This window comes from Desmodus rotundus, chromosome 2 (genome assembly GCF_022682495.2).
Source record: "Desmodus rotundus isolate HL8 chromosome 2, HLdesRot8A.1, whole genome shotgun sequence".
NCBI classification, from domain to species: Eukaryota; Metazoa; Chordata; class Mammalia; order Chiroptera; family Phyllostomidae; genus Desmodus; species Desmodus rotundus.
In genome coordinates, this window is record NC_071388.1 from 103,315,667 (window position 1) to 103,342,619 (window position 26,953).

The window sequence follows — 26,953 nt, forward strand, 5'->3', positions numbered from 1 at the left end:
CACTAATGGCTTTAGCATCTATTGATGATTCTTGCCTGGATCAATTATTACTATGGTGGCTATAAAATAATAGTTTTCTAACAGTTATTCTTCTACTTTCATTAGCTGACTTCTACTGTAAAAAAAAAAAAAAAGATTTTCCTCCCCGCATTTCTTCCTTCCTTTTTCTGTTTATTTATTTATTTGCATACTTATTAATATATACATATAAGTTTCCATAGAAATTCAGGCTCATTTTGGGTTCGGAAATTCTCTTTTGAAAAGCAAAGGGGTGAAGAGTGTAAGGGTTGTACTTACACTTGAGAAGAATGTAGATATGTCTATATATCATGAATTATGATGCTCAAATTGTTTTGGACTTGGCCAGTGGGAAATATCCCTTTGCTTTCAAAATTTGAAGATTTTCCAAAATGCTTCTAAGAATAATTCCACTGAGTATAATGATAAAAAGAACATATTCATGACTACAACTGATATTTGTTGATATATTCAAGACGACTTTCTTAAAACCAAGTTTTTGACAAATAAGTAAAAACATGAGCTTTTAAAATTTTATTATTTGAATAACTGATTCTTGAGCGAAATTGTTTTTCTGCCAGTTGTTTTTTAGGACCTTCTATTGTTTATATAAAAATAGCATCCTGGTGATCATGGAAACAAATAGGTTGTCCTGATGAGCGTGTCTCAGTTGGTTGGGTGTTGTCTGTGGTCTCTGGTTTAATGCCTGAGCTGCGGGCCCAGTTTCCCATTTGGGTGTGGGTGAGAGGCAGCCCATTGTGTTTCTCTCTCACATTGATGTTTCTTTCTCTCCTTCGTCCTCCCTTCCCCACTCTCTAAAAAAAAGTAAATAAAATCTTTAGAAACAAAACAAGTAGGTTGATCAAGATCAAATAAATTTCTTCAGGCATCTTGACTTTTAAAATATTAATTCATCCAGCAGGTGCTAAGTAAGGCTATTTCATTTACTGAATCCTGATACTAGGTATTTTTGCATATTTGAACTTTTTTTTTCATTTGGACCCCGGATGCACAAAGTTGAATTAATCATAATCCTTGGTTCTTTACATATTCTCATCATTTTCTATGCATGGCCAATTTTCACTTAGTTGATTATTTTAAATAACATTATAATTAGTTATGATTTCATAACTAATTTTATATTTATTTTTCTAATTAGTTATTTAAAAAACTGCACCTACAAACCCACTATTCCAAACAAAAGCTAGAACAGACAATAACCCTATGACCTCACAATTCCACTTCTACTTATGTACCCAAGAGAAACCCTTGCTTACATTCAAGAGGAGACATGTAAAAGAATATTAATAGCAGCACAGTTTATGATAGCAAAAACGTGGAAACAACCCAAATGCTTATCATTTAAAGACATTAATGAACTGTAGTGACACACAACAATATGAAAATCTTTCCATGTTGTATTAAGGGGGAAAAGTAGGCCCCAAAGAATAAATACAGCTTTATACCCTTTATATAAAGTTAAAACACATACATTTTATTTATTTTTTAAAAGATTTTATTTATTTTTTTGAGGGGAATGGAGGGAGAGAGAGAGGGAGAGAAACATCAATGTGTGGTTGTCTCTCACATACCCTCAACAGGGGACCTGGCCCGCAACCCAGGCATGTGCCCTGACTGGGAATTGAACTGGCAACCTTTTGGTTTGCAGGCCAGTGCTCAATTCATTGAGCCACACCAGCCAGGGCTAAAACACATAAATTTTAAAAACAGTATTTCTTAGGAGTATAGATAGATGCAAAGAAACTATATAAAGATGGGAGCAGTGGAATCATAAGAGATTCAGAATATGGTTACCTGGGGTGAGGGAAAGCAGAGGGATGGGTGGGAGGGTGGTGGACACATGGCAGTTATAGGTTATTGTCAAGTTTATTAACTGAGTGCTTTAAGGAAAAAATACATGTAAACCCAGACTTGGTCATGCGAGGAAAGTCCTGTTTTCTAGAACTGCTACTACAATTTTAGTTCTGCAATTCCCAGATAAAGCTGACTGACTTTCATGTAAATATATGTTAAGATCATTAGGGATTATACTGTATGACAAAAAATGGAAGTTCATACATTTGCAGAAACAAGGTAGTGAAATCCCAATGACTAAAATGGCCCCCTTTTTTATTTTTAAAAATATTGTATGTATTTACTTGTAGACAGATGGTAAGAGAGAAAGAAAGGGAGAAAAACATCATGTAAGAGAGAAACATTGGTTGCCTCTTGCCTGCACATGACAGGTACCAGATCTTCAAGCCAAGCTTGTGCCCTCACAGGGAATCCAAACTACCTCGACCTTTTGCTTTGCAGGGTGATGCTCAACCAACCGAGCCAAATGAGTCAGGGCAAAATGGCCCCTTTCTTTAAAAGTATAAGTCTGGGACTTCCGGCCAAGATGGAGGCATAGGTAGACACACTGTGCCTCCTCGTACAACCAAAAGAAGGACAACAACAATTAAAAAAAAAAACAAAAACAGAACTGACAGAAAATCGAACTGTATGGAAGTCTGACAACCAAGGAGGTAAAGAAGAAACATTCATCCAGACCGGTAGGAGGGGTGGAGACAGCAGCCTGGTGGAGAGGACTTACGGCAAGGCAGCAGCTGGCGGACCAAGCAAGGTGACAGATTGTAGAGCAGGGAGGGCAAAGCTGCAGCTGGCCGGTGAGGCAGCAGCTGGTGGACCCGGTGACAGACCACGCAACCCACAGTTCCAGCGTGGGGAAATAAAGCCTCAAACCACTGACAGAAAACACCTGTGGGGGTTCAGGCAGTATCAGGAGAAACTCCCAGCCTCACAGGAGAGGTCGTTGGAGAGACCCCACAGGGGCCTACAACGTACACAAACCCACCCATTCGGGAAGCAGCACCAGAGGTGCCCAATTTGATTGTGGGTAGCAGAGGGAGTGACTGAAAACCAGCAGAGAGGGGAGTAAGCGCCATCGCTCCTTCTCGGATCCCTCCCCAACATACAGTGTCACAGTGCAGTGACCAGTGTTACCGCACCCTGGTGAACACCTAAGGTTCTGCCCCTTTACATAACAGGCATGCCAAGACAAAAAAAATGGCCCAAATGAAAGAACAGATCAAAGCTCCAGAAATAATACAACTAAGCAACAAAGAGATAGCCAACCTATCAGATGCACAGTTCAAAACACTGGTAATCAGGAAGCTCACAGAATTGGTTCAATGTGGTCACAAATTAGATGAAAAAATGAAGGCTGTGCTAAGAGAAACAAAGGAAAATGTACAGGGAACCAATAGTGATGGGAAGGAAACTGGAACTCAACGGTGTGGACCAGAAGGAAGAAAGAAACATCCAACTGGAACAGAATGAAGAAACAAGAATTCAGAAAAATGAGGAGAGGCTTAGGAACCTCCAGGACATCTTTAAACGTTTCAACATCCGAACTATAGGGGTTCCAGAAGGAGAAGAGGAAGAGCAAGAAATTGAAAACTTATTTGAACAAATAATGAAGGAGAACTTCCCTCATCTGGCAAAGGAAATAGACTTCCAGGAAGTCCAGGAAGCTCAGAGAGTCCCAAAGAAGCTGGACCCAAGGAGGAACACACCAAGGCACATCATCATTACATTCCCCAAGATTAAAGAGGAGAGAATCTTAGAAGCAGCAAGAGAAAAGGACACAGTTACCTACAAAGGAGTTCCCATAAGACTGTCAGCTGATTTCTCAAAAGAGACCTTACAGGCAAGAAGGGGCTGGCAAGAAGTATTCCAAGTCATGAAAGGTAAGAACCTACATCCAAGATTGCTCTACCCAGCAAAACTATCATTTAGAATGGAAGGGCAGATAAAGTGCTTCTCAGATAAGGTCAAGTTCAAGGAGTTCATCATCACCAAACCCTTATTATGTGAAATGTTAAAGGGATTTATCTAAGAAAAAGAAGTTAAAAAATATGAACAGTAAAAATGACAGCAAACTCACAGTTATTAACAAAAACGAAAGCAAACTAAGCAAACAACTAGAACAGGAACAGAACTACAGAAATGGAGATCACATGGAGGGTTATAACAGGAGAGTAGGAGGGGGAGAGGGGGGAAAAGTACAGAGAATAAGTAGCATAAATGGTAGGTACAAAATAGATGGGGAGGGTAAGAATAGTATAGGAAATGTAGAAGCCAAAGAACTTATAAGTGTGACCCATGGACATGAACTATGGGGGGGGGGGAATGTGGGAGGGAGGGGGTGTGCAGGATGGAGTGGAGTGAAGGGGGCGGAAATGGGACAATTGTAATAGCATAATCCATAAAATATATTTTTTAAAAGTATAAGTCTGTTAGGAAAATATGAGAAAGTTTGAACTAATTTTTTTATATAAATGGAAATTGGAAGTCATAATTTGCATTAAGAAGCTCTTTCATTACACTTTTTACTCACAAAAAAAGGTTATCTCAGGTTTGAAAATTCCTGAAAGTTGTAAATTATTTGTAATAGAGTAACTATTTTTTCATGGAGTTAACCTAAATACCTCTCTTACAGACTAGTGCTGTGCTGCTCTCTCCACTTTCCCTTCCATTCTTCTCCCTAATTTATAGGCATCCCGAAAAATTGTTCATCCTCAGCCTGCCAGGAAACCTTTGTCCAAAGCCTTTTCCTCCTGCACTTTCTTTGTAATCCCAAAATAACCTGTACTATTCTGAGCTGGTGAGCTCTTCATTAAAATGCTCGAGGTCGGTTGGGCCATGTTGCTCAGTGATTATAGCGTCAACCCCAAGACTCAAAGGGTGCCAATTTGAGGCCCAGTCAAGACACTTACTGGAGTCAATGAATACATGAATGGGTGGAAAAACAAATCAATGTTTCTCTCTCTTAAATCAAATTTAAACATTTAAAATGTTTGTGGTCCCCAAACACTGCAAGAGTTAAAAATCAGTATAGGCTGAAGAGGGGTTAACCACAATTGGACTTCCTAGTCCAGACCTCCAACCAAATTCGGTTCCAAGGGTGAAAAAAGACTGCCGTGTGTAAGTGTGTACACCCGTAGGGACTCCAGAGACAGGCGAGATGGGACTTTCAGCCTGGTGCACGCCCACAAGCACGACGCCAGAGTCCGCAATCCTAGGTGAGCGGGGCCTTCCATTGGATAGGGCGGTGCATGCTGGGAACGACCGGGCCTTTGTAGTGCTTGCTGGGAGTTGTAGTTTTTGGAGCCGGAAGTGGGGGTGGCAGGTATAGAAACAGCAGCTGAGGCAGCATTCACCACCGCTGCTGTCAGGCGGGGATAGTGTGAATTACCCTGAGACCTGCGGCCGTGCAGTCCTCCTCTGTTCCTCGGAGGGATCCGAGAACCCTGAGGCGGGTAGCGGCCCGGCCGCCTCTTTCCAGAGAGGAGGCATGTCGCAGCCCGGGATAGGGCCAGGGCGCGCGGGAACGGAGCTTGGCGACTGCCGGGAGCGTCCGCCCGAGGAGAGCAGGTGGGCTGGGAAGGGGGCCGGAGAGTCGTGGGCAGATGGGTGAGTTGAAGCACCGGGAGGCTTGGGAGGGCTCGAAGAGCTTGGGGAGACTTGCCGGTTGCAACAGACGGGAGGCGACTGCTGTGGCGACTGGTTTGGGAAGAAATTCTGAGCGGAGGGACCGGCAGGGCGTGGATAGGGTGGAGGAGGGAACCGGCTTAGAGAGGGTGAGAGAGAGGGTGGATAGGATACGTTAAGGCCAGGGGGAGCAAAAGTGGGTGCTGGAGAAGAGGTGAATATTGAGGGGTGCTGTAGTGAGATTTTCTAGGCCAGAGTCTATAGATAGGAACAGGGCACAGGGTTGGTGCCCAGACTGAAACTTGCGGTGACAGCGAGCAAGTCGAGCCAATATTACAAAGATTGACTTAAAAATTGGAAGCAAAGACTAAGCATTGTGAGTGGCCTAGAAAGAAGCATAGGCAGCTATGAGTGTGAGGAAGAGGGCGAGAAGGAAGGCCTTTGGATGAAAGTGGACGATTGCAATGTCAGTGGTGTGGGGTGGTGACTTGCCAATGAGTCTAGAAATTGTGTGCATGCCCTTTGTCAATGCTGGATCCCTGTCGGAGAGTGGCAGGACCGCTCTGCCACGTCCTTTTCATTTTCAAACCCTTCACTCCTTCCTCACAATGCAACTAAGCAATTTCATATTCATTTATATGAAACTATTGTCATTGAGTTCATACTTTCGGAAATTAGAGGGTTTAACATTTTAAAAACTACTTTAAATGGTGACTTAAATAGAGGTGCTTCCTATATTTAGGTTTGCTTCATTAATAACTCTGATCTTAATCTCTTAAGAATCAGCAGTGGTGGCAGGATAGAGCAAGACTTGTGGCTTAAGGGAGTCTTGTTTGACTTTTAAAAACATTCAAATACAGTTATGGTCTCAGGAGCAGCTGGGGTCCAAAGACTGGAGATAGAATATTTAATTCTGAGAAAATTAATGAGATGTGCCTGGGTACCTGACTGTTTTAAAGGCTGGCTCCTCTTTTATGTTCACAGTTAGCCTGTTGCCTGCTGTAAAAATCTTGGGGACTGACAGGACATTGGGGTTCCTGCCTGAGATCTATGAATGATGTGTTCAGTGAAACTGAACATCTTACTTCCCTTTTTTCATGTTTCAGTTTCTGCTTGTGTATATTTGGCTATCTATTCTTCCTCCAGATGTCTGTGAAATGATTCGTGTAAGAGGTCCCATATAAATTCTAAGCAAGTCTTAGGGTTATTTTCATTTTCCTTTACCAGTTTATGAGGGAGAGATTGGGTTGGAAATTCAAGTTCAAATTTCCTCCCCATGTAACTGGACATATAGCTGGGTTAGTTATTTACTTAATATATTTAACAAACATTTATTTACCTCATGCCAGGGCTGCTTAAGAACCTTACAAATATTACCTTATTTAACCCCCCATACACGTGGATGAGAGAGATACTCTATTACCACCATTTAAAGATGAGAAAACTGAAACATAGGATAAATAACTTGTTAACGTCATACAATGAATCCCTAATGGAACTGGGATTCAAACCCAGGCAATCTGGCTCCAGAGTTTGCTCTTTTCATACCTATGCTATGCTGCCTCTCACTTTGGTAATGTATAGTGAAAAAGAAATTTATGAGATAGTGAACTTTGTAGCATTCTTTGCCTGTTATTCAGGCCAGTAGGATAGTTTCTTTGCATGTACCTTTTTCTTTCTGTTACTCTGTCCATGCTCCACTATATATTTACTTATTTATTTTATTACAGTTGACATTCAGTATTATTTTATATTAGTTTCAGGTGTATAGCATAGTGGTCAGACAGTATATAATTTACAAAGTGATCCCTTTGATAATTCGAGTACCCACCAAGCACCATACATAGTTATTACAATATTATTGACTCTATTTCCTATGCTATGCTTAAATCCCCGTGACTATTTTGTAACTACCAGTTTATATTTCTTAATCCCTTCACCTTTTTCACCCAGTCCCCCCAAACCCGCCCAATTGGCAACCCTCAGTTTGTTCTCTATATCTATGAATCTGTTCCTGTTTTGTTTGTTCATTCATGCCTGACTCTTAACCAAAGAACTCTAGTCAAAACTTAATTTCAACAGTGGGATTATTCCCATAAAGCCACTCATGTTGTTGCTATAGTCTACTCTCTGTTGGTTAACTCAAGATGTGTTGTTTAGTGAGGCTTCATGGCATTGATGGCCTCCTTAGCTCCAGATAGGCAACTGATCAATGCATGCCTTGTGCCTGAGAATTAGGGAATTGTGGCTGGGTTACTGCAAACCTACCCTGTATGTGACCAATAAAACACCTAATTCAAAAAAATCTTCTTGATGAGGTAGCATTTTTTTAATATATGAAGGATACAACTTTTCAGTATATTTTCTGAAAGCAGTTGATATAGTGAAACATGCATAAGCCATCTAGCCAGATAGACCTGCATTTGAATCCTAGTTCTACCGCCTAACTTGGCTCATCCTTTGTGCGAAGGAAGAATGATACTTTCCTGACTTGTAAGTTGTGAGAATTCAATAAAATAATGTGCATAAAATTCCTCACAGAGTGCCTGGTATGTGCTAAGTGCAAAAAATGCTACCTCCCCTCTTGAAATAAGGTAGGTGTGTGCCCTTTTGGTTGCTGTTTGCAGTGGTATAATCTGTTCTTCCTCCTTCCCTGGCTTTTCTATCTGAGTTGAGCACACTGAGGACCAGGGTGTTGGCCTAGCTTTTAACTTCATCCTTGGAGTGTAGTTATGTCATAGTTTCCCCTGTTGTTTTCCACCTAGCTGATTATCACTGTAGCAAAATGCTGTAGTGCTTAGGAATGATACTTCACTTTTCCTAGAGTTTTTAAAGTGCCAGTTCTTTTGGGGGATTTTTCTGGTGAAAGTATTAAACAATTTTAAAAAATAGTTCTTCTAGCATTGCTCTGTTACCCTAGACTACTTCTGCACTTGGAACCCAGCTATGTGTACAGTTTTCCTGATGCAGTGATTTAGGTAGAGTCAGAATTCAAGTATTAAGATATGTTTTAGTGCCTCTAAACTGGGCCCATTCCATTGACAAAAATCTTTTCCTCTTCTGTTCTCCATCTTATTTAATAGAATTTTCCACTCAATCAACCAAGCCAGAAGCCTCAGGGTAATTTTTTTTTTTAATTTTTTTTTTTTAGAAATTTGAGGGCAAGGCATCTTTTTTTTAATCTTCAGGACATTTTTTTCCCCATTGCTTTTAGGGAGAGTGGAAGGGAGAGAGAGAAACATTAATGCAGGATAGAGAAGCATCTATTAATTGCCTCTTGTATGCTCCCGGACTAGGGATCGGTGGCCAGACCCGGGATCATAACATCTGGACCGGGGGTCACATGGGTCCAGATTGGGGGTTGCATTGGCTGTGCCCGGACTGGGGATCAACTGGCAACCTAGGTATGTGCCCTGACCAGAAATGGAACACACAACCTTTCATTTATGGGATGATGCTCCAACCAACTGAGCCACTCCAGCCAGGGCCAGAGTGAAATTTGATGATGCTTCCTTCTTCATTTTCCATATCCAAGCAGTCACCAGGTCCTCTGAATTCTGTTCCTGATTTTTCTCTTGGAGATTTATTTTTTCTCCATTTCCAAATATATTGGCTTATATTAATGAAAAATCGAGAGAGTAGTATTGTTTCAGGAATGACCTGATGTAGGTTTGTGCTTACACAAAAATTTGTCCCTATCTGTGTGGTGTTTATTCTGGTATGTTGTCTCCATTCTTCATTCTCAGGCCGATTTTTCTACGGGGCAATGCTTAGAAAATTCAAGTTTAGCAATACGAACCTTAAAAATAAAAAGAAAGAATGCTGTCTCAATAGGTTTAGCAAAAGTAAAAATTCTGGGCTCTTTTTAGACTGACTTGAATTATATTCCTGTTCCAGGGTATGGAATATGCTGCTGAGTCAGGCCTAAATTACGTGCCCAACCCTGGGTCCTGGGTAAGGTGACACTTCCTTAGAATTTATGGGCCAGAGTAAGTGACAGAGGTGTGATTTCCCTGTGGAAAATTGGGGTTCTGTTACCCAAAGACAGGGTCATGAATTCTGGGCAGATATAAACAAAATATTCACTGAAGAACCTTATTACCTGTCATTGTGGATTATCTTGGTAGCCTCTTAACTAACCTCCCAATCTGAACTCAGTCTCCCAATTCCAGATAGCCTCTATATTGCTATTGGCTTAATTTTTCAGAAGCAAAGTTACTATAGCATTTTGCTCAGTGGTTTCTCACTAAAAATATAAAATAGTCAAAACTCCTTCCCTGTTATTCAATCTGTACTTCAGTCCCTATGAAGTCCCAGTTACAAAACCATGCATTCACTTGCTCTCACATCTCCTTCCTCACCATTCTCATTGTTGCCTCTACATTCCTTCTCCTCCAAAGGAGTAGTACCTCCTCCTTTGCCTGGAGAGCTCTTAGTCGTCCTTTAAATAATGTTCCTTCAGAATGCATCCTTTAACTGTCTTTTCATCTCTCTTACTGTAGCATTTCTCACTTCACAGCTTCACTTTTATGTAAGTGCCCATTTTCCCTATTGCATTCTGAGTTCCCTAAGAGATGGGGACTCTTTCTCTTTAACCACCATAAGCCTAGCATAATGCCTAACATATAATCAGTGTTCAGTGAATATTTGTTCAAGGAATGAAAATGGTAACAATTTGGCTGTGGCTCATAGTTGGGCAGGTGCCAGTGTTACTGTTGCCATTGAAAGGGCCTCTTTTTTCCCCTTTCTCCTTATTCACTGACCATGCTAGGAGCTGACAGTTTATATAGCACTGGCAGCAAAGCAGGATGATCACATGGCTTTTGAACAATCCATACTGCTAGTCCAATTTATACAAGAAGACCCTGCAGAAACATACTGCTGAAGTTTGGGGGGACAAATGCTATTGTCAGACCCAGAAAGGGGAGATGTATCAGCTGACAGCAGGGTTCCAAAGCTGAAGTATTTCTCAATATCTACCTTTCCCACAGCTGTTTCTACTTTTTATAGCTAGTTTATCACTTCTTTCACTAAATGAATTTTTTCCTTTTTTTTTTTCCTGTTTTGTAATTTTTGTTAAGTTTCACAAACCTACCTTGGTGGTCATAGAACAGCTCTATGCAACATGGCAGCCACTAGCCGCATACAATTATTTAAGTTTAAATTGATTGAAATTAAAGACAATTTAAAATTTCAGTTTTTTAGTCATACTACCCCAATTTCAGGTGCTTAATGGCTAGGCTGCCATATAGGACAATGCAGATACAGAATATTTCCAGCATCACAGAAAATTTGACTCAACAATGCTGTTAGGGATGTAAATCTGAATTTTTCAGGAAATAATTACAGCATACTTACATGTTTTTAGTTCTTATGGATTGGGTCCACTTGAAGTTTAACCCTCACTTCACTGGGAGGAGACAAGATTGTTAAAGGAAGTCATAAATTGTAGTGAGTAAATAAGGGGGACTTGGCAAACTATCTCTCAGAGTTTGTGGAGCTATGGCCTTTGCCAATGAAACTTGTAATAACCCTGCTGGACTGTAGGACTGAAGAGAGCTTTTACTAGGAAATAGTCAGTAAAATCCCATAATTTCTAAAAGATCCTCAGACAGTCTCCCTATGTATGAGCTCTCTCAGGCGGATGCTTTTGAGAAGAAAACAGTAAGAGTCATAATGATTCTTCTTCCACTCCCTGTTGACACCATTCATTATTTTATTTGTTCCTCCTCAAGAGTTCTTTGAGAATTTAAAATTTTCCATGGAATTTTTTTTCAATTAGTCTGTTCTCCTTTTGTTTTTTGCTCAACTGTCTTACTGCTTTCTGGCCAGAGAATATATTTCTACTACTTTTACTTTTGAGGATTTATTGACTTCTTGTGTGTGTGTGCCTTAGTGCAATGCCAGTTTTTGTGAATGTTCTGTGAGTGTTTTAAAAAAGTGTTCTCAGGATGTAGCTTTCTAGATGTAATAGAACAGCTTTATCATTTACATATTTTTCAGCTCTTATCACTTTTTTACTTTTGGTTTTCATGATCTGAATGTTAATTCCCCCATTACCATTGTTTTCTCATTTAATTTTCCTTTTTATTTTTTCTGCAGTTTTTGTTTTGTGTCTGTGTTTTGTTTTATATATTTTGAGGCCATGTTATTAAATACATAAATATTAATAGAGCTATATTTTTATTATGCCCCATTTGTCTTTTTTAGTGATTGTTGCTTTGAATACAACCTTGATATTAATACCATATGTTCCTCCTGTCATTTTGTTTGATTGGCTTTTTTGCTTTAATTAGTTGAGTTTATTCTATTGACATTTATTTTTATTTCATATCTGTTTCATCTTAATTCTACCACTTAAAAAAATGACTTTTAGTGGGGAGTGGGAGAGGGGTAGGTGGAGGAGGGTATAGAGGGGATAAATGGTGATGGACAAAGACTTGACTTTGGTAGTGAACACAATACAGTGTGTAGATGATGTGTTGTAGAATTGTGCAGCTGAAACCTGTATAATTTTGTCAACCAGTGTCACCCCAATAAACTCAATAAAAATAAGTTTAATATGTGATCTTGCTGTTTCCTTCCCTCAGCAATTTTTAAAGTAGTTTTAGTTGTAATGATGACCGCCTTTTACTTTAAAATAGTATCCCTGAAACTGAGGTGACTGAAGCACTGTCTTTCCTCTTGTGCCTTTGCTATTGAGGGGATGGTATGTACCTCTTTTACCTTGCTTGTAAAGCACTCTGCCACCTAGACAACATAAGGTGTGACTGTAAAGTAATGAGGTTGGCTTTCTTATATAATCCATGAAATCAACCGTATTGTGTTGCATTAAAACTTATATGTTTCTTGCATTCTCTCAAGTAAGCAGATGTGAGCCTCTGATATGCATAAGATATATCCAATACTGAGGAAGTCTTTCCCAGCTTTTCCTCTTCACTGAGAGCACCATGAACATAAGCAGCGCCTTGGAGTCTGTGCTCACTAAGAAGAAATTTGACCTTAGTTTTAATGCATTTGAGATAGTCACTAGATATGGCGCACTGTGACCTGTCTTAATTATTTTGCAGACTGTCTAATCCCAGATAGTTTTTGGCAGAATTTTCTCTGAAGCAGAATGGGTAAGAAGGCTTTCTACTAGGTACTGCTACTGATTTAGTTGGATTTATTAGATTTACGGCTGGAAGTTCAAAGGTAAAGGGCAGAGAAAAGGAAAGGAATATTTCTATAGATTTCTCCACTCTGAAACAGTTGTTGTTAACTTCATTTTACAAATGAGGGAACTGAAGCTTAAAGCATTTAAATGGCTTCCCCATAGATGCGCAGCTGGTTTGTAGAGACCTATGATTCAAATTTAGTTTGGCCAGACTGTGAAGCCTGTTGTCTTTCCACCGAATGACATTTTCTCTCTGCTTATTAAAAACACAAACATGCCCTGGCTGGTTGGCTCAGTGGATTGAGCACTGGCCTGTGAACCAAGGAGTCACCGGTTCGATTCCCAGTCAGGGCACATGCCTGGGTTGCAGGCCGGGTCTCCAGTTGGGGGCACACAGGAAGCAACCACACGTTGATGTTTCTCTCCCTCTCTTTCTCCCTCTCTCTAAAAGTAAATAAATAAAATCTTTTAAAAAAATACAAACGAAATAGAAAAGACATGGTTCCTGTCCTTAAGGAAACAAATCACATACTGTTAAATGACTATGTTTTCTTTAAAGGATTATTGGGAGGAGTTGTATATTGACAGCATATGAAATAAGGTTTCTTACAAAGGATTTATAGCAAGTCAGATTATTTAGTATTTTTTGAGAGAAGGTTGAATTAGACTTGAACCTGAATCCCTGAATGGGATAAGAAGAGAAGCCTTCCAAGTGGAAAGGTCTGCATGAATAAAACCATGGTAGTAGGCTTGAGGTTGGCATGGTTGTAATAGAGTGTTTTAGGGAGAGAGAGACAGAGAGACTGTATTTATATGAAGAGTACTGAGCAGGAAAGTTAGTATTGAGATTGGGCACACAAGATAGAGAATTTTGAACTCCATACTAAGGAGTTTGTAAACCTTCCATGGTCAGGTTTCTGATATAAAGGATTTTACCTCCTTTTGTTAAATCTACTTGTTGAAATTCAAGAATTTGATATCATTCAAATTTAGTGTGATTGGTGAGACTTTCTTTGAATAGGTATGAAGTTACACAGCATGCCTACAAGTACTGCTGATTCTCTCCTAGACATTAAGATTCTGCTCTCAGCCATTAAAGGGATGGTACTTGCCAGTGGTTAGGTTCTCCTAGGCACACCGGAGTGGAGAGACAATTATAATAGAGTCAAGTATGGTTTCTTCCGTAATAAACGTATTATGCTCTTTCTTTTAAAAACATCAATATTTAATGATAAGTTCTACAAGTTAAATACTTTCTAATTAAAAACAGAAAATATGGAGCCAGTTAAGAAGAAAATTGCTATCTCAGTGTTACCAATCATTATTTTATTTAATTATGTTTTTCTGTACTTTAAGAAGGAACCCATTACTTCTTTCCAGGAAGTGCTTTCCAGCATTAAAAGTCCTAGGTACTTGCCTGACCACAATCTTTCAGCATAAGATGCCCTTGATACTTGAGTATTAAAAAAATCCTCATGATAGTTTACAACTTCTTGTTTAAGAACTTTGTTTAGATTATTGATCTTTCATTAATTGATATTCTCAAGGAAGGCCTGAAGAACTCTCTTCTACTTCCCCTCATATAACCAAAACTAAACACTATTAACATATTATTTCTCAGTATTTTTAAAAAGATTTCATTTATTTGTTTTTAGAGAGGGGGAGGAGAGGGAGAGAAACATTGATGTGAGTGAGAAACATTGGTTGCCTCTTTAAAAAAATATATTTTATTGATTATGCTATTTTAGTCATCCCAATTTTTTCCCCTTTACCCCCCTGTCCAGTACCTCCATTCCCTCCAGCAATCTGCCCCCCCATGCCTCCACCCCCCCGCCCCCAGTTCATGTCCATGAGTCCTGCACATCAGTTCTTCGGCTTCACATTTCCTATGCTATTCTTAACATCCCCTTGTTTATTTTGTACCTACCAATTTATGCTTCTTAACCCCTGCACTTTCCCCCCATGCTCCTCCTTCCCCCTCCCAGCTGATAACCCTCTGAGTGATCTCCACATCTATAATTCTGTTCCTGTTCTGGTTGTTTGCTTGGTTTGTTTTTTTAGATTAAGTTGTTGATAGTTGTGAATTTGTTGCCATTTAATGTTCATAGTTTTGATCTTTATCTTTTTCTTAAATTTCATATAAAATGGCTTGGTAATGATGAACTCCTTTAGCTTTACCTTGTCTGGGAAGTACTTTATCTGCCCTTCAATTCTAAATGATAGCTTTGCTGGATAGTGTGATATTGGTTGTAGGTCCTTGCTTTTCATTCCTTTGAATACTTCTTGCCAGTCCCTTCTTGCCTGCAAAGTTTCTTTTGAGAAATCAGCTGACAGTCTTATGGGAACTCCTTTGTAGTTTAACTCCTTTCTTTTCTCTTGCTGCTTTTAAGATTCTCTCTTTATCTTTAACCTTTGGCATTTTAATTATGATGTGTCTTGGTGTGGTCCTCTTTGGGCCCAACTTGTTTGTGATTCTCTGTGCTTCCTGTACTTTTATGTGTATTTCCTTCACCAAATTAGGGAAGTTTTCTTTCATTATTTTTTCAAATAAGTTTTCAGTTTCTTGTTCTTCCTCTTCTCCTTCTGGTATCCCTATGATTTGGATGTTTTCATGTTTGGAGATGTCCCAGAGGCTCTGTATTCTATTTTTGTTTTTTTGAATTGTCTTTCTTCTTGCTTCTCTGATTGAATGCTTTTTTCTTTCTTATGTTACAAATTTGATACTCCATTTCATCCTCTCCACTGTTGGTTCCCTGTAGATTTTTCTTTATTTCACCTAATGTAACATTCGTTTCTGCCTGGGTCTTCTTTATGCTGTTGCAGTACCCAGTGAGTTCTTTGAGCATCCTGATAACCAGTGTTTTGATCTCTGCATCTGATAGGTTAGTTATCTCCATTTTGTTTAATTCTTTTTCTGGAGTTTTGTTCTGTTCTTTCAGTTGAGCTGTATTTCTTTGTCTCCTCAATTTGGCAGCCTTCCTGTGTTTTTTTTTTTTTTTTTCTGTGTATTAGGTGCTTTGACTCCCTGTCTTAGTAGCATGGCCTATTTTAAGAGTGGACCTGTAAACTGTGTGGAGTGGAGCCTGAAGTGACTGCCAGGGTGGGGCAACCCCTTTCAGTGCTTTGTAGCTCTGTGGGGGGTGGGGAGGAGGGCTTGGGAAGGGGACAATGCCACCGCCAGGCTTCTGGAGGGTTTCCTGGGAGGAAGCTGCTCCCACCATTCACCCTGTTTCCAGTCTCCTTACTTTCTCCTCTGTGCCACTTGTGCCCTTTCAGCTGTTGCCCTGGTGCTGAATCCCAGAGGGAATAGGTCTGTGTAAGTGCGAAGTCTGGCTGGGCCCTTTAAGAGGAGTCTCCTGATAATCTGGCAATTTCTTCTGCCACCCCTCTGGTTTTTACAACCAGAAGTTACGGGGATTTATCTTCTTGGTGCTGGAATCATGGGCCGCTGGGTCATCTGGTTTGGGGCTGGGATCTCTTGCTCCTGAAGTATCCCTCTTGATTTTTATGTACCACATGTGAGTGTGGGACCCCCATTCCACTGCCTTTCTGATTGAATGCTTTCATTTTTGATTCCACCTCTCTCCAAGTCTCTGCCCCCTTACATGTTTGGATGAATGTGGCTTCCTAAATCTTTGGTTTTCAGACTTCCATACAACTTGATTTTCTGACAGTTCTGGGTGATATTAATTTGTAGTCTAGATGTAATTTTTTCTCTAGTGGTAGGAGGAGACAAAGCATGTTTACCTATGCCTCCATGTGACTAGAAGTCCACTGGTTACCTTCTGTTCATGCCCTAACCAGGGGTCAAACCCACAACCCAGGCATGTGCCCTGACCAGGAATTTAACTGGCAACCCCTCACTTTATGGGATGACACCCAAGCAATTGGGCCACTCTGACCTGGGCTCTTTCTTAATATTATTATGTTGAGATCACAAATATAATCTTATATTCTGCTTTTTATACTTCAAATTACTATTATTAGCTTTGGAAACTTCCTAATCAAAATTTTTAATGGTTTCATGATATTCCATTATATAATGTCATATACCTCTCCTCACATTCCAGAGATCCAGTCATTACCTGACTTGAGACAACCTGATTTTCAACTCTGATCTCAGGTAGATACCACTATCCATTTCACATAAATGACACATTGTAAAGGGGATATGCCAATAAGTTGAAACTATTTCCTTTTACCACTAAAAAGAACATTGGGGATTGAAAATAGGCCATTATATATTTCTTGGATTGAGTATCACTTTATAGTTGCATAATACTTGTTTACTATTTATTTCACCTCTTCAATGTAACACTTTAAAAAGTAACATTTGCCTATAACTTTTGTTTTAATCTTGAGTGTCACTTCTAATAGTGATTTGGCAACCTTAAGACTGAGTTGGTATTTAGGAAAACTCTTTTTCCTTGGATATCCTCATTTGAGTTGCTTAAGAAATTCCCATTCCTCTTTAAAGGAGGAATGCAGTCAAATCCCTCCCAAAAGAAAATAGGTAGGACTTTATTCTGAGACTGGCTTTACTGCTTGTTGATGAAGATTATTCAGGTAGAGGTAAATTACGCTGGCCCTTGCCATTCAGGCCTGGTGCTTCCTTGGCATAGGGTGAGCAGCTTAGAAAGACTGCTTTTAATTCATGGCAATTAAAGGAGAATACTCTCTGTACCGCTTTTGCAGAAGTGGCTCTGCAAAGGGGTACTTGAAACCTAATATGCTTCAAAGGGCTGGCCTATGCCCAGATAAATGTTATCTGTGAATACAGAGCGATACCACCCAAGTAATAATTATCAGACAGGTTTAACTTAGGAAAGACTGATCGTTCTTGCTAAAATGTGGTTAAAGAATGGGGAGGGATATTTGATTTCTGGTGGTGATCTGTTTAATTGCATCTAAGATTCAGATATGAACAGATTACTCCAACTACTGTATATGGGCTTCAGTTGAATTTAGTATTTGAATTCTCTGAAAATGATAACTATATAATTAGGATAAAGGATCCTAAAAAAGGTTAAGACACTAAACAGACTAGCTATGTAAATTAAAATTTTTTTAAAGTTTACTTTTCTTCTACATGAGTATGTACCAAATATAGATGGTTGGGTGTATCTTAGAGTAAGGGTACATTCTTTTGTAGCTGTGGTATCTCGGGGACACTTTAATGTGGGGAAAGAAAATTCTTTAGTTTTGTCCAGAGAAGTTGTTGGAGATCTGAATGTTCAAGGTTTCTAGGATTTCAGTGCTCTTTGTACAGTTTTGGCATCAAAACCCTAGGATGATAGGGTACTTGGTGTCTGCTTTCAGGATTTATCACGATGCTCTTTGACAATTAAGCTTGTAAGATCAGTAGAAAATGAATCAGAACACAGATATGCATAGTAACTTGGGAACCAGACTGGCTGTCAGGCCTGCAAGACTTAGTTGAAACTCATTGGAATGTAAAAAATGTGTCAATCTGAACAGGCCAGGTTAGCTCCGAGGAAGCGTAGGAGATGGAGAGTCACTTAAGCAAAAGTTGGCAATCAGCTGGTCTCTGTAATGGCAGTTTCTCACAGTACAACAATAAATGGCATTTTAATGACCACCTCAGTCCTGTGTACATCTTAGTTATTTTAAGATATCTCTCAGGCCTGGTATAGAAAGGGAACAGGGAAATTGCCAACAGATACATGAAAAGGTGTTCCACGTCACAAATTATCAGGGAAATGTAAATGAAAACCACAATTAGATGTCACCTCACACCTGTTAGAAGGGCTATCATCAAAAAGACAAGAGATAACAAGTATTGATGAGGATGTGGAGAAAGGGGGACGCTTGTGCACTATTGGTGGGATTATAAATTGGTGTAGCCACAATGGAAAACAGTGTGGAGATACTTCAAAATATTTAAAATAGAACTACTATATGATCCAGCAATTCTCTTTCTAGGTATATGTTCAAAGGTAATAAAATCACTATCTCAAAAAGACAGCTACAATAATTTAAAAATAGATATCTGCACCCCTGTGTTTATGGAAGTGTTATTTATAATAGCCAGGACATGGAAACAACCTACATGACCACTGAATGCCTAATGGATAAAGTAAATGTGATATTGATACACACACAGCAGAACATTATTCAGAAGAAAATCTTTCATTTACAACAATATGGATGGGCTTTGAAGACATTATTCTAAGTGAAATAAGTCAGACAGCAAAAGACAAATACTGTATGAACGTACTTACATGTGAATCTGAAAAGCCCCAAATCATAGCAACAGAGAACAGATTGTTGGTTGTCAGAGGTTGGGGATGGCACGTGGGAGAAATGGGTGAAGGTTGTCCAAAGGTACAAACTTTTAGTCATAAGATAAATAAGTTCTGAAGATGTAATGTACAGCGTGGTGACTATAGTTAACATTGTTTATTTGAAAGTTGCTGAGAGAGTAGATCTTAAAAGTTCTCATCATAAGAAGAAAAAAATTGTAACTGTGAGGTGATGGATGTTTACTAAACATATTGTAGTAATCAGTTTGCAATATATATGTATATCAAATCATTATGTTGTATACCTGAAACTAATATAATGTTATATGTCAATTATATCTCAGTAAAATTGGGGTTGGGGAAGGAAGAAAATAGAACAGAACTCTGGTAACTGAAATGTTTTTGTTTTCTTTTTAAAGATACAGTATTACTTTTCATTTATTTTATTTCAATTAATTAACTTATTTTTAGACAGAGGGGAAGGGAAGGAGAAACAGAGGGAGAGAAACATTAATGTGTGGTTGCCTCTTACATGCCCCCAACTGGGGACCTGGCCTGCAACCCAGGCATGTGCTCTGACCAGAAATCGAGCCGGTGACCCTTTGGCTCACAGGCCAGTGCTCAATCAACTGAGCCACACCAGCCAGGGCTGGTGGCTGAAATATTTAATGGCATCAGGTTCAGAAAGCCCAGTGTCTCCCAATTTTAATAAATTTTTGGTGTCAGGGCTTTCAGAGTAGAAGACCAGAGTGAGATCCATCTAGATTTCTCTTTTTAGATGGTATTCCTATACCAGACCTAGATCAATTCATTTTATTTTGTCTGCCGTTACTGTACTCATCCACTTTTTAAAACTGGCTCAGGAAATGTACAAAAGTGTCTAAGGGAGGTTAATTTTGAGTACAGATAGAAAAGATTCCAATTCAGGACCCTCCCATACCTATAGGAATTTAAATAATGTAAAATAGTTATGGTGAAAGTTCTTTGAAGAAATGATTACCATTCTCATTGCTGTTCTTGAAAAGAGGAAAGAGTAGTATTCTGAAAAGAAATTCAGGAGCAAGGTAAAGTGTCCAGAATAACAGTTGGGGACCCAAAAGGGGGAATTTGACATTGCATCTCCTCCCTATCCAGTTTGATTCAGTGCATCCATTTTTTTTTTTTCATTCAGTCGAAGTTGGTTTTGAGTTTTTATTGGGCTGGAAGCTGTTGTGAGAAAATGCTGGAGACTTAGAAAAACCTTAAAGATCATCTAGGGCAGCAATTTGTAAACTTCTCCACTAGGAGAATAAGTGAATAGTTGACTGATTTGGTGGCGTGTCCCAAAATTAAGACATTTTTGTCTCAATTTTAGCTTAAAAATCATGGCAGGAAAATCATGGACAGTTTATATTCTTATTCATAATATTTGTGTATAGGTATGTATATTTAGTGCCAGAAATATAGTGAATAAAAAGTTGTTTTTTGGCTTTTTTGTTTGGCAAAGATTTCTGGTTTTTACCAAATGTCCTCATTTCTTTGTGTGTTGTCCAGAAAAGGATCTTGCTGGGACATACTCCTAGAAACCCAGGGTTATTCACTACTTATGTTCGGATTGAATAGTAGTAGACCAAGATTATCTGGCAAAGCATAATATGCCATGTAAATGAGAGGGTTTAAAAAAAAATCTTGGTGTTCTTTATAGCTTCAATCCTCTCAGAATTGGGTCTTATGACCAAGTAAAAAACTAATAGTGGAGAGAATGTTAGGATGTGGGGCAGAAGGATTCTTGCCTTAATCTTTCTTTGACATCATGAGGGTTAGGTACAACAAGTTAACTAACCATTGGTATAACTGATGCTCTTGCAGGAGGGAGCACTGGCAGTTGCTGGGTAATTTGAAGACTACTGTCGAGGGTTTAGTGTCAGCCAACAACCCCAATGTCTGGTCCAAGTATGGTGGCCTGGAACGGCTTTGCAGGGACATGCAGAGCATCCTCTATCATGGGCTCATCCATGACCAGGTATGTAGACCTTCTTTTTTGCCAGATTGGGTGAAACAGTTGTTAGAAAGAAACGGTTGCATTAAGTTGCTGAGAGGGAGAAGATGATGGCCACTAGTCTGTGAGCCCTTGGAGGAAGTACTGTACCATAAGATGATGACGACAAGGAAGAGGATAAGGACAGTGATGATCAGTCATTGGGATTTTCCTCTTATGATCATCCTAGGACACATCTGAGAAACACTGACAGAATATTGTTATTTTTAGAATATCCTATGAGCATTATTTTGTAGACAACTGGTTCATGCTTATGAATAGTAGTTGTAGTTATAGCTTACTTTTTAAAATATAAACTTTATTGATGTTGAGTGTTTTTCCATTAACATCCTCCAACAGTAATAAGCTTTGAGTATTGACAATAAATTGAGGGAGTTCCTGCCAAGATGGAGGTATAGGTGGAAACATTTTGCTTCCTCGCAAAACCAAAAAGAAGGATAACAACCAATTTAAAAGTAATAAACAAGCAGAACTGCCAGAAAATAGGACTGTGTGGAACTCTAACAACCAAGGAATTAAAGAAACATTCATCCAAAATGGTAGGAGGGGTGGAGAAGGGCAGATGAGCAGAGAGGACCTGTGGCAAGGCGCCAGACCATGAGGGTAAGGCGGAGGCTGGCTGACTGGGAGGCTAAAGACTCAAAACATCGGATGTAGAATCCTGTGGCAGTTGCTAAGGCAGGAGAAATTCCCAGTCTCACAGGAGAGTTGGTTAGAAAATGGGGCTAGAGGAGAACCAAGATGGCGGCATAGATAGACACACTGCGCCTCCTCCCACAATCAGAACTGACAGAAAATCCAACGGCAAGGAAGTCCGACACCAAGTAGATAAAAAAGAAACATACATCCAGACCGGTAGGAGGGGCGGAGATGGGCACCAGGGTGGAGAGGACTTGCGTGGCTGTGGCAGGACCGAGACTGGCGGAGTGTGGGATGAAAGGGGCAGGCAGTCTGACCACTAGCAGGCCCTGTGGCCCCACATTCGTGCAGATAGGCCGAGAGGGCTGGACTCAGAGTGGCGGAGAACGGGGCAGGCAGACCAGCAGGTAGCACCCCGCGGCCCCACATTCGTGCACAGATAAACCAGGACAAACGGCGGGGAGCAAAGCAGAACGCGTAACCCGGGGCTCCAGTGCGGGGGAAATAAAGCCTCAAACCTCTGATTGAAAATGCCCGTGGGGGTTGGGTGGCAGCAGGAGAGACTCCCGGCCTCACAGGAGAGTTTGTTGGAGAGACCCACAGGGGCCTAGAGTGTGCACAAGCCCACCCACTCGGGAACCAGTACCAGAGGGGCCTAATTTGATCGTGGGTAGTGGAGGGAGTGACTGAAATCCGGTGGAGAGTGGAGCGGGCGCCATGGCTCCCTCTCGGCCCCTCCCCCTCGTACAGCGTCAGAGCGCAGCGACCAGCATTACCCCGCCCTGGGTGAACACCTAAGGCTCCGCCCCTTTAAGTAACAGACGCACCAAGACAAAAAAAAAAAAAGGCCCAAATGACAGAACTCTTCAAAGCTCCAGAAAAAATACAACTAAGCGAGGAAGAGATAGCCAACCTATCAGATGCACAGTTCAAAACACTGGTTATTAAGACGCTCACAGAATTGGTTGAATTTGGTTGAAAACTAGATGAAAAAATGAAGGCTATGCTAAGAGAAACAAAGGAAAATGTACAGGGAACCAATAGTGACGGGAAGGAAACGGACTCAAATCAATGGTGTGGACCAGAAGGAAGAAAGAAACATCCAACCAGAAAAGAAGAAACAAGAATTCGGAAAAATGAGGAGAGGCTTAGGAACCTCCAGGACATCTTGAAACATTCCAACATCCGAATTATAGGGGTGCCAGAAGGAGAAGAGGAAGAACAAAAAATTGAAAACTTATTTGAACAAATAATGAAGGAGAACTTCCCTCATCTGGCAAAGGAAATAGACTTCCAGGAAGTTCAGGAAGCTCAGAGAGTCCCAAAGAAGCTGGACCCAAGGAGGAACACACCAAGGCACATCATCATTACATTAGCCAAGATCAAACAGAAGGAGGGAACCTTAGAAGAAGCAAGAGAAAAGGACACAGTTACCTACAAAGGGGTTCGTTCCCATAAGACTGCCAGCTGATTTCTCAAAAGAGATCTTACAGGCAAGAAGGGGCTGGCAAGAAGTATTTGAAGTCATGAAAGGCAAAGACCTACATCCAAGATTACTGTATCCAGCAAAGCTATCATTTAGAATGGAAGGGAAGATAAAGTGCTTCTCAGATAAGGTCAAGTTAAAGGAGTTCATCATCACCAAGCCATTATTATATGAAATGTTAAAGGGACTTATCTAAGAAAAAGAAGATAAAAAATATGAACAGTAAAAACGACAGCAAACTAAGTTATTAACAACCACACCTAAAACCAAAACAAAAGAAAACTAAGCAAACAACTAGAACAGAAACAGAACCACAGAAATGGAGATCACATGGAGGGTTATCAATAGGGGACTGGGAGGGGGAGAGTGGAGGGAAATGTACAGAGAATAAATAGCATAAATGATAGGTGGAAAATAGACAGGGGTAGGGTAAGAATAGTGTAGGAAATGTAGAAGCCAAAGAACTTATAATTATGACCCATGGACATGAACTACAGGGGGGGAATGTGGGAGGGAGGGGGTGGGCAGGATGGAGTTGAGTGAAGGGGGGCAAATGGGACAACTGTAATAGCATAATCAATAAATATATCAAAAAATTTTAAAAAATAAAAGAAACTAGAAAAAAGAAAATGGGGCTAGAGCTGAGTGGCATTTTTCCCCCTCAAACTGCTCCCCAACAGACAGCGCCACAACTCAGCAAAGAGGGTCGCCCTGCCCTGCTGAATACCTAAGGCTCTGCCTTTTACAACATAGCAGGAGCACCAAGACAAAGAAATAGGGCCCAAATGAAAGAACAGATCAAAGCTACAGAAAAAGAACTAAGTGACCAGGAGATGGACAACCTATCTGGTGCAGAGTTCAAAACACTGGTAATCAGGATGCTCACAGAAGTGATTGAGATTGGTCACAAAATGAAGGAAGAAATGAAGGCTATAAAAAGTGAAATAAAACAAAATATACAAGGAACCATTAGTGAAGGGAAGGAAACTGGGACTCAAATCAACCATTTGGAACAAAAGGAAGAAATAAGCATCCAACCGGAACAGAACGAGGAAATAAGAATGCAAATAAATGAGGAGAAGCCTAGGAACCTCTGGGACAACTTTAAATGTTCCAACATCCAAATCATAGGGGTCCCAGAAGGAGAAGAACAACAGCAAGAAATTGAAAACTTATTTGAACAAATAAGGAACGAAAACTTTCACAATCTGGTAAAGGAAATAGACTTCCAAGAAGTCCAGGAAGCCCAGAGTCCCAATGAAATTGGACCCAAGGAGGAACACACCAAGACACATCATAATTAAGTTACCCAAGGTTAAAGATAAGGACAGAATCTTAAAAACAGTAAGAGAAAAGGAGATAGTTATCTACAAAGGAGTTCCCATAAGACTATCAGCTGATTTCTCAAAAGAGACCTTACCGGCAAGAAGGGGCTAGAAAGAAGTATTCCATGAAAGGCAAGGACCTACATCCAAGATTACTGTATCCAGCAAAGCTTTCATTTAGAATGGAAGAGCAGATAAAGTGCTTCCCAGATAAGGTCAAGTTCAAGGAGTTCATCATTACCAAGCCCTTATTATATAAAATGTCAAAAGGACTTATCTAAGAAAAGGAAGGTCAAAAATATGAACAGTAAAATAACAACAAACTCGTAACTATCAACAACTGAACCTAAAAAACAAAAACAAAAACTAAGCAAACAACTAGAACAGAACAAAATCATAGAAATGGAGATCACATAGAGGGTTATCAGTGGGGAGTGGGTGGGGGAGAATGGAGGGGAAAGGTACAGGGAATAAGAAGCATAATTGGTAGGCATAAAATAAACAGGGGGAGGAGATTAAGAATAGTATAGGAAATAGAGAAGCCAAAGAACTTATATGTATGACCCATGGACATGAACTAAGGTGGGTGGAGGGAATGCTGGAGGGTAGGAGGTGCATGGTGGAGGGGGGATAAAGGGGAGAAAAGAATTGGAACAACTATAATATCATAATCAATACAATATACTTTTAAAAAGAATGAAAAAAGAAAATGAGTTGAAGCTAATAATATTTAACGGTTTTTGCTTTACCTTTGGCAGTTACTCCATTTGCAGTGTTTTAAATAAGGTTAGATCTGAATAAAATCGTCAAGTGAGTCATTGGATCTGGTATCCTATTTTTTAAAAATCAAACCTCACAAATATGTTCATAATCATGTGTTCCTAAATGCTCATGTTCTTTCCATGTCAGAGCCTAGTATTTTTTCCTGAAACTCTTTTCCCTGAGCCAGGTTTATCTTTCTTTTTTTATCAAAATTTATTCTTAATTAGCAGTTACATTGGAAAAGATATAATCAATGAACTTATATTAAGGTATTTGCAGTTGATAGGATTTACTGTGCCACCTCCCCTTCTAAAAATATGTGTATTACCTTTAAGCAGTATCTTTAAACCAGTGTCCCTATTGGATATTTTTAGAATTTAGTGAGAAACTTGGCTTAGGTTAGATTTTCTTTATTCAGATTAAATTCTAAAGGTAAGGCCTTCTCTTTTAATGAGTTTTGAAAATAGGGGAAATTTTTTACCCTTTAAAGAATTGTTCTTAATGGTCATCATTATGAAGACACTATTCTAGGAATTTGGAGGCAACATTGTGTAGCAGACTAACACAAGTATTTAGAATCAGACATAACCTGGATTTAAATCCAGACTCATTGCTCACGTCCTTGGGAGGTGGGGGAAATCACATAGTAGTTACAGTTACAGACTTTTGAGTCAGACTGCTCATGTTTTAATCTCAGCTTCACCACTCTGTGGTATTAGGTAAGTTATGTAACTCTCTGTGTCTGTTTCCTCATTTGTTAAATGAGGAGATAACACTGGTACCTATCTCATAGGACTGTTGTAAGAATTAAATGAGATAATACATACAAAGCTTTAGAAAACAAATTATCAGTCTTAACTGCCAGGTTATACTACTTTTTGAGCCTTGCTTTTGTCATCTGTAAAAATGAGGATAATGTTATTTATATCATACTGTTTGAAGGAAAGATTAAATGAAAAAGCACACAAATTTGCCCATTGAAGTTCATGGCATGTAGGAAGTAATTCATAATTGTTCCTTTTTCTTTTAAAGTTTCAAGTTACATGTACTCTTATGAAAAATAAACAATTATGAACATTGGAATTTCAAAACAGATTAAGTTAACCCACTGTAATCTGGTTTCTTCCCTTACCACTGGTGCTAAAGTTTAAGTAATAATGACATGTTACCAAATCCAGTGAACCTTTCTCCTTTGAACACTGCTTTATGTCCTTCACTATTGATCACCATCAGACCTTGGCTTTCATGCATTATTATTGTATGACGTGGAGACCTTTTCTTACCTCTGTGACCACGTCTTCTTAGTTTCTTTCCCTGGAGTCTCTTCCTCTTGGATTTTAGTTTTTAGTGGGGTTCTGTCCTATGTCCTTATGTCTTCTTACTTTGTTCATTTTCCTGAAATAATGTTATCCACCTGCCTTGTTTCATTTATCGTCCATACAGTAATAACCCCAGGCTCAGACATCTCGACTGAACTCCAGATCCACAAGACTAGCTGTCAGCTAGCTATTCGTTAGCTGGCTATCTATCCTACAGACCAAACACGACATGTCCCAAAACAAAATTATTTTAGCGCATGAGATTGCTTTTTCTCCGATATTTTTAATACGAATTTGTGACATTGCCAGCTATTCAGTCTTCCAAGTTGGAAACTAGGGCATCATGCCTACATGTTTTACAAAAACTCAATACAAGTTTCCCAGACTGATGACTAAAATAGCTACCAGATTAGTGGCCCTGCCTTCTAGTTCTATTACTAGTCTTACAATG

The 26,953-nt window shown here is 39.6% G+C and overlaps 1 protein-coding gene across 5 annotated transcripts in view; it reads left to right on the forward strand.

Annotated features, from left to right (window-relative positions):
* The first annotated feature begins 5,198 nt into the window (after positions 1 to 5,198).
* RUBCN (rubicon autophagy regulator) overlaps positions 5,199 to 26,953 on the forward strand; it is a 58,217-nt gene continuing 36,462 nt past the window's right edge. For 4 of the 5 annotated variants that reach the window (XM_024577985.3, XM_045185855.2, XM_024577981.3 and 1 more), the window contains exons 1-2: positions 5,199 to 5,457; positions 20,782 to 20,935. In XM_024577985.3, coding sequence (XP_024433753.2) covers positions 5,378 to 5,457; positions 20,782 to 20,935 — 234 coding nt within the window. In that variant the 5' untranslated portion in view covers positions 5,199 to 5,377. The remainder of the gene's footprint in view (positions 5,458 to 20,781; positions 20,936 to 26,953) is intronic. The other variant, XM_045185857.2, reaches the window with a different exon arrangement.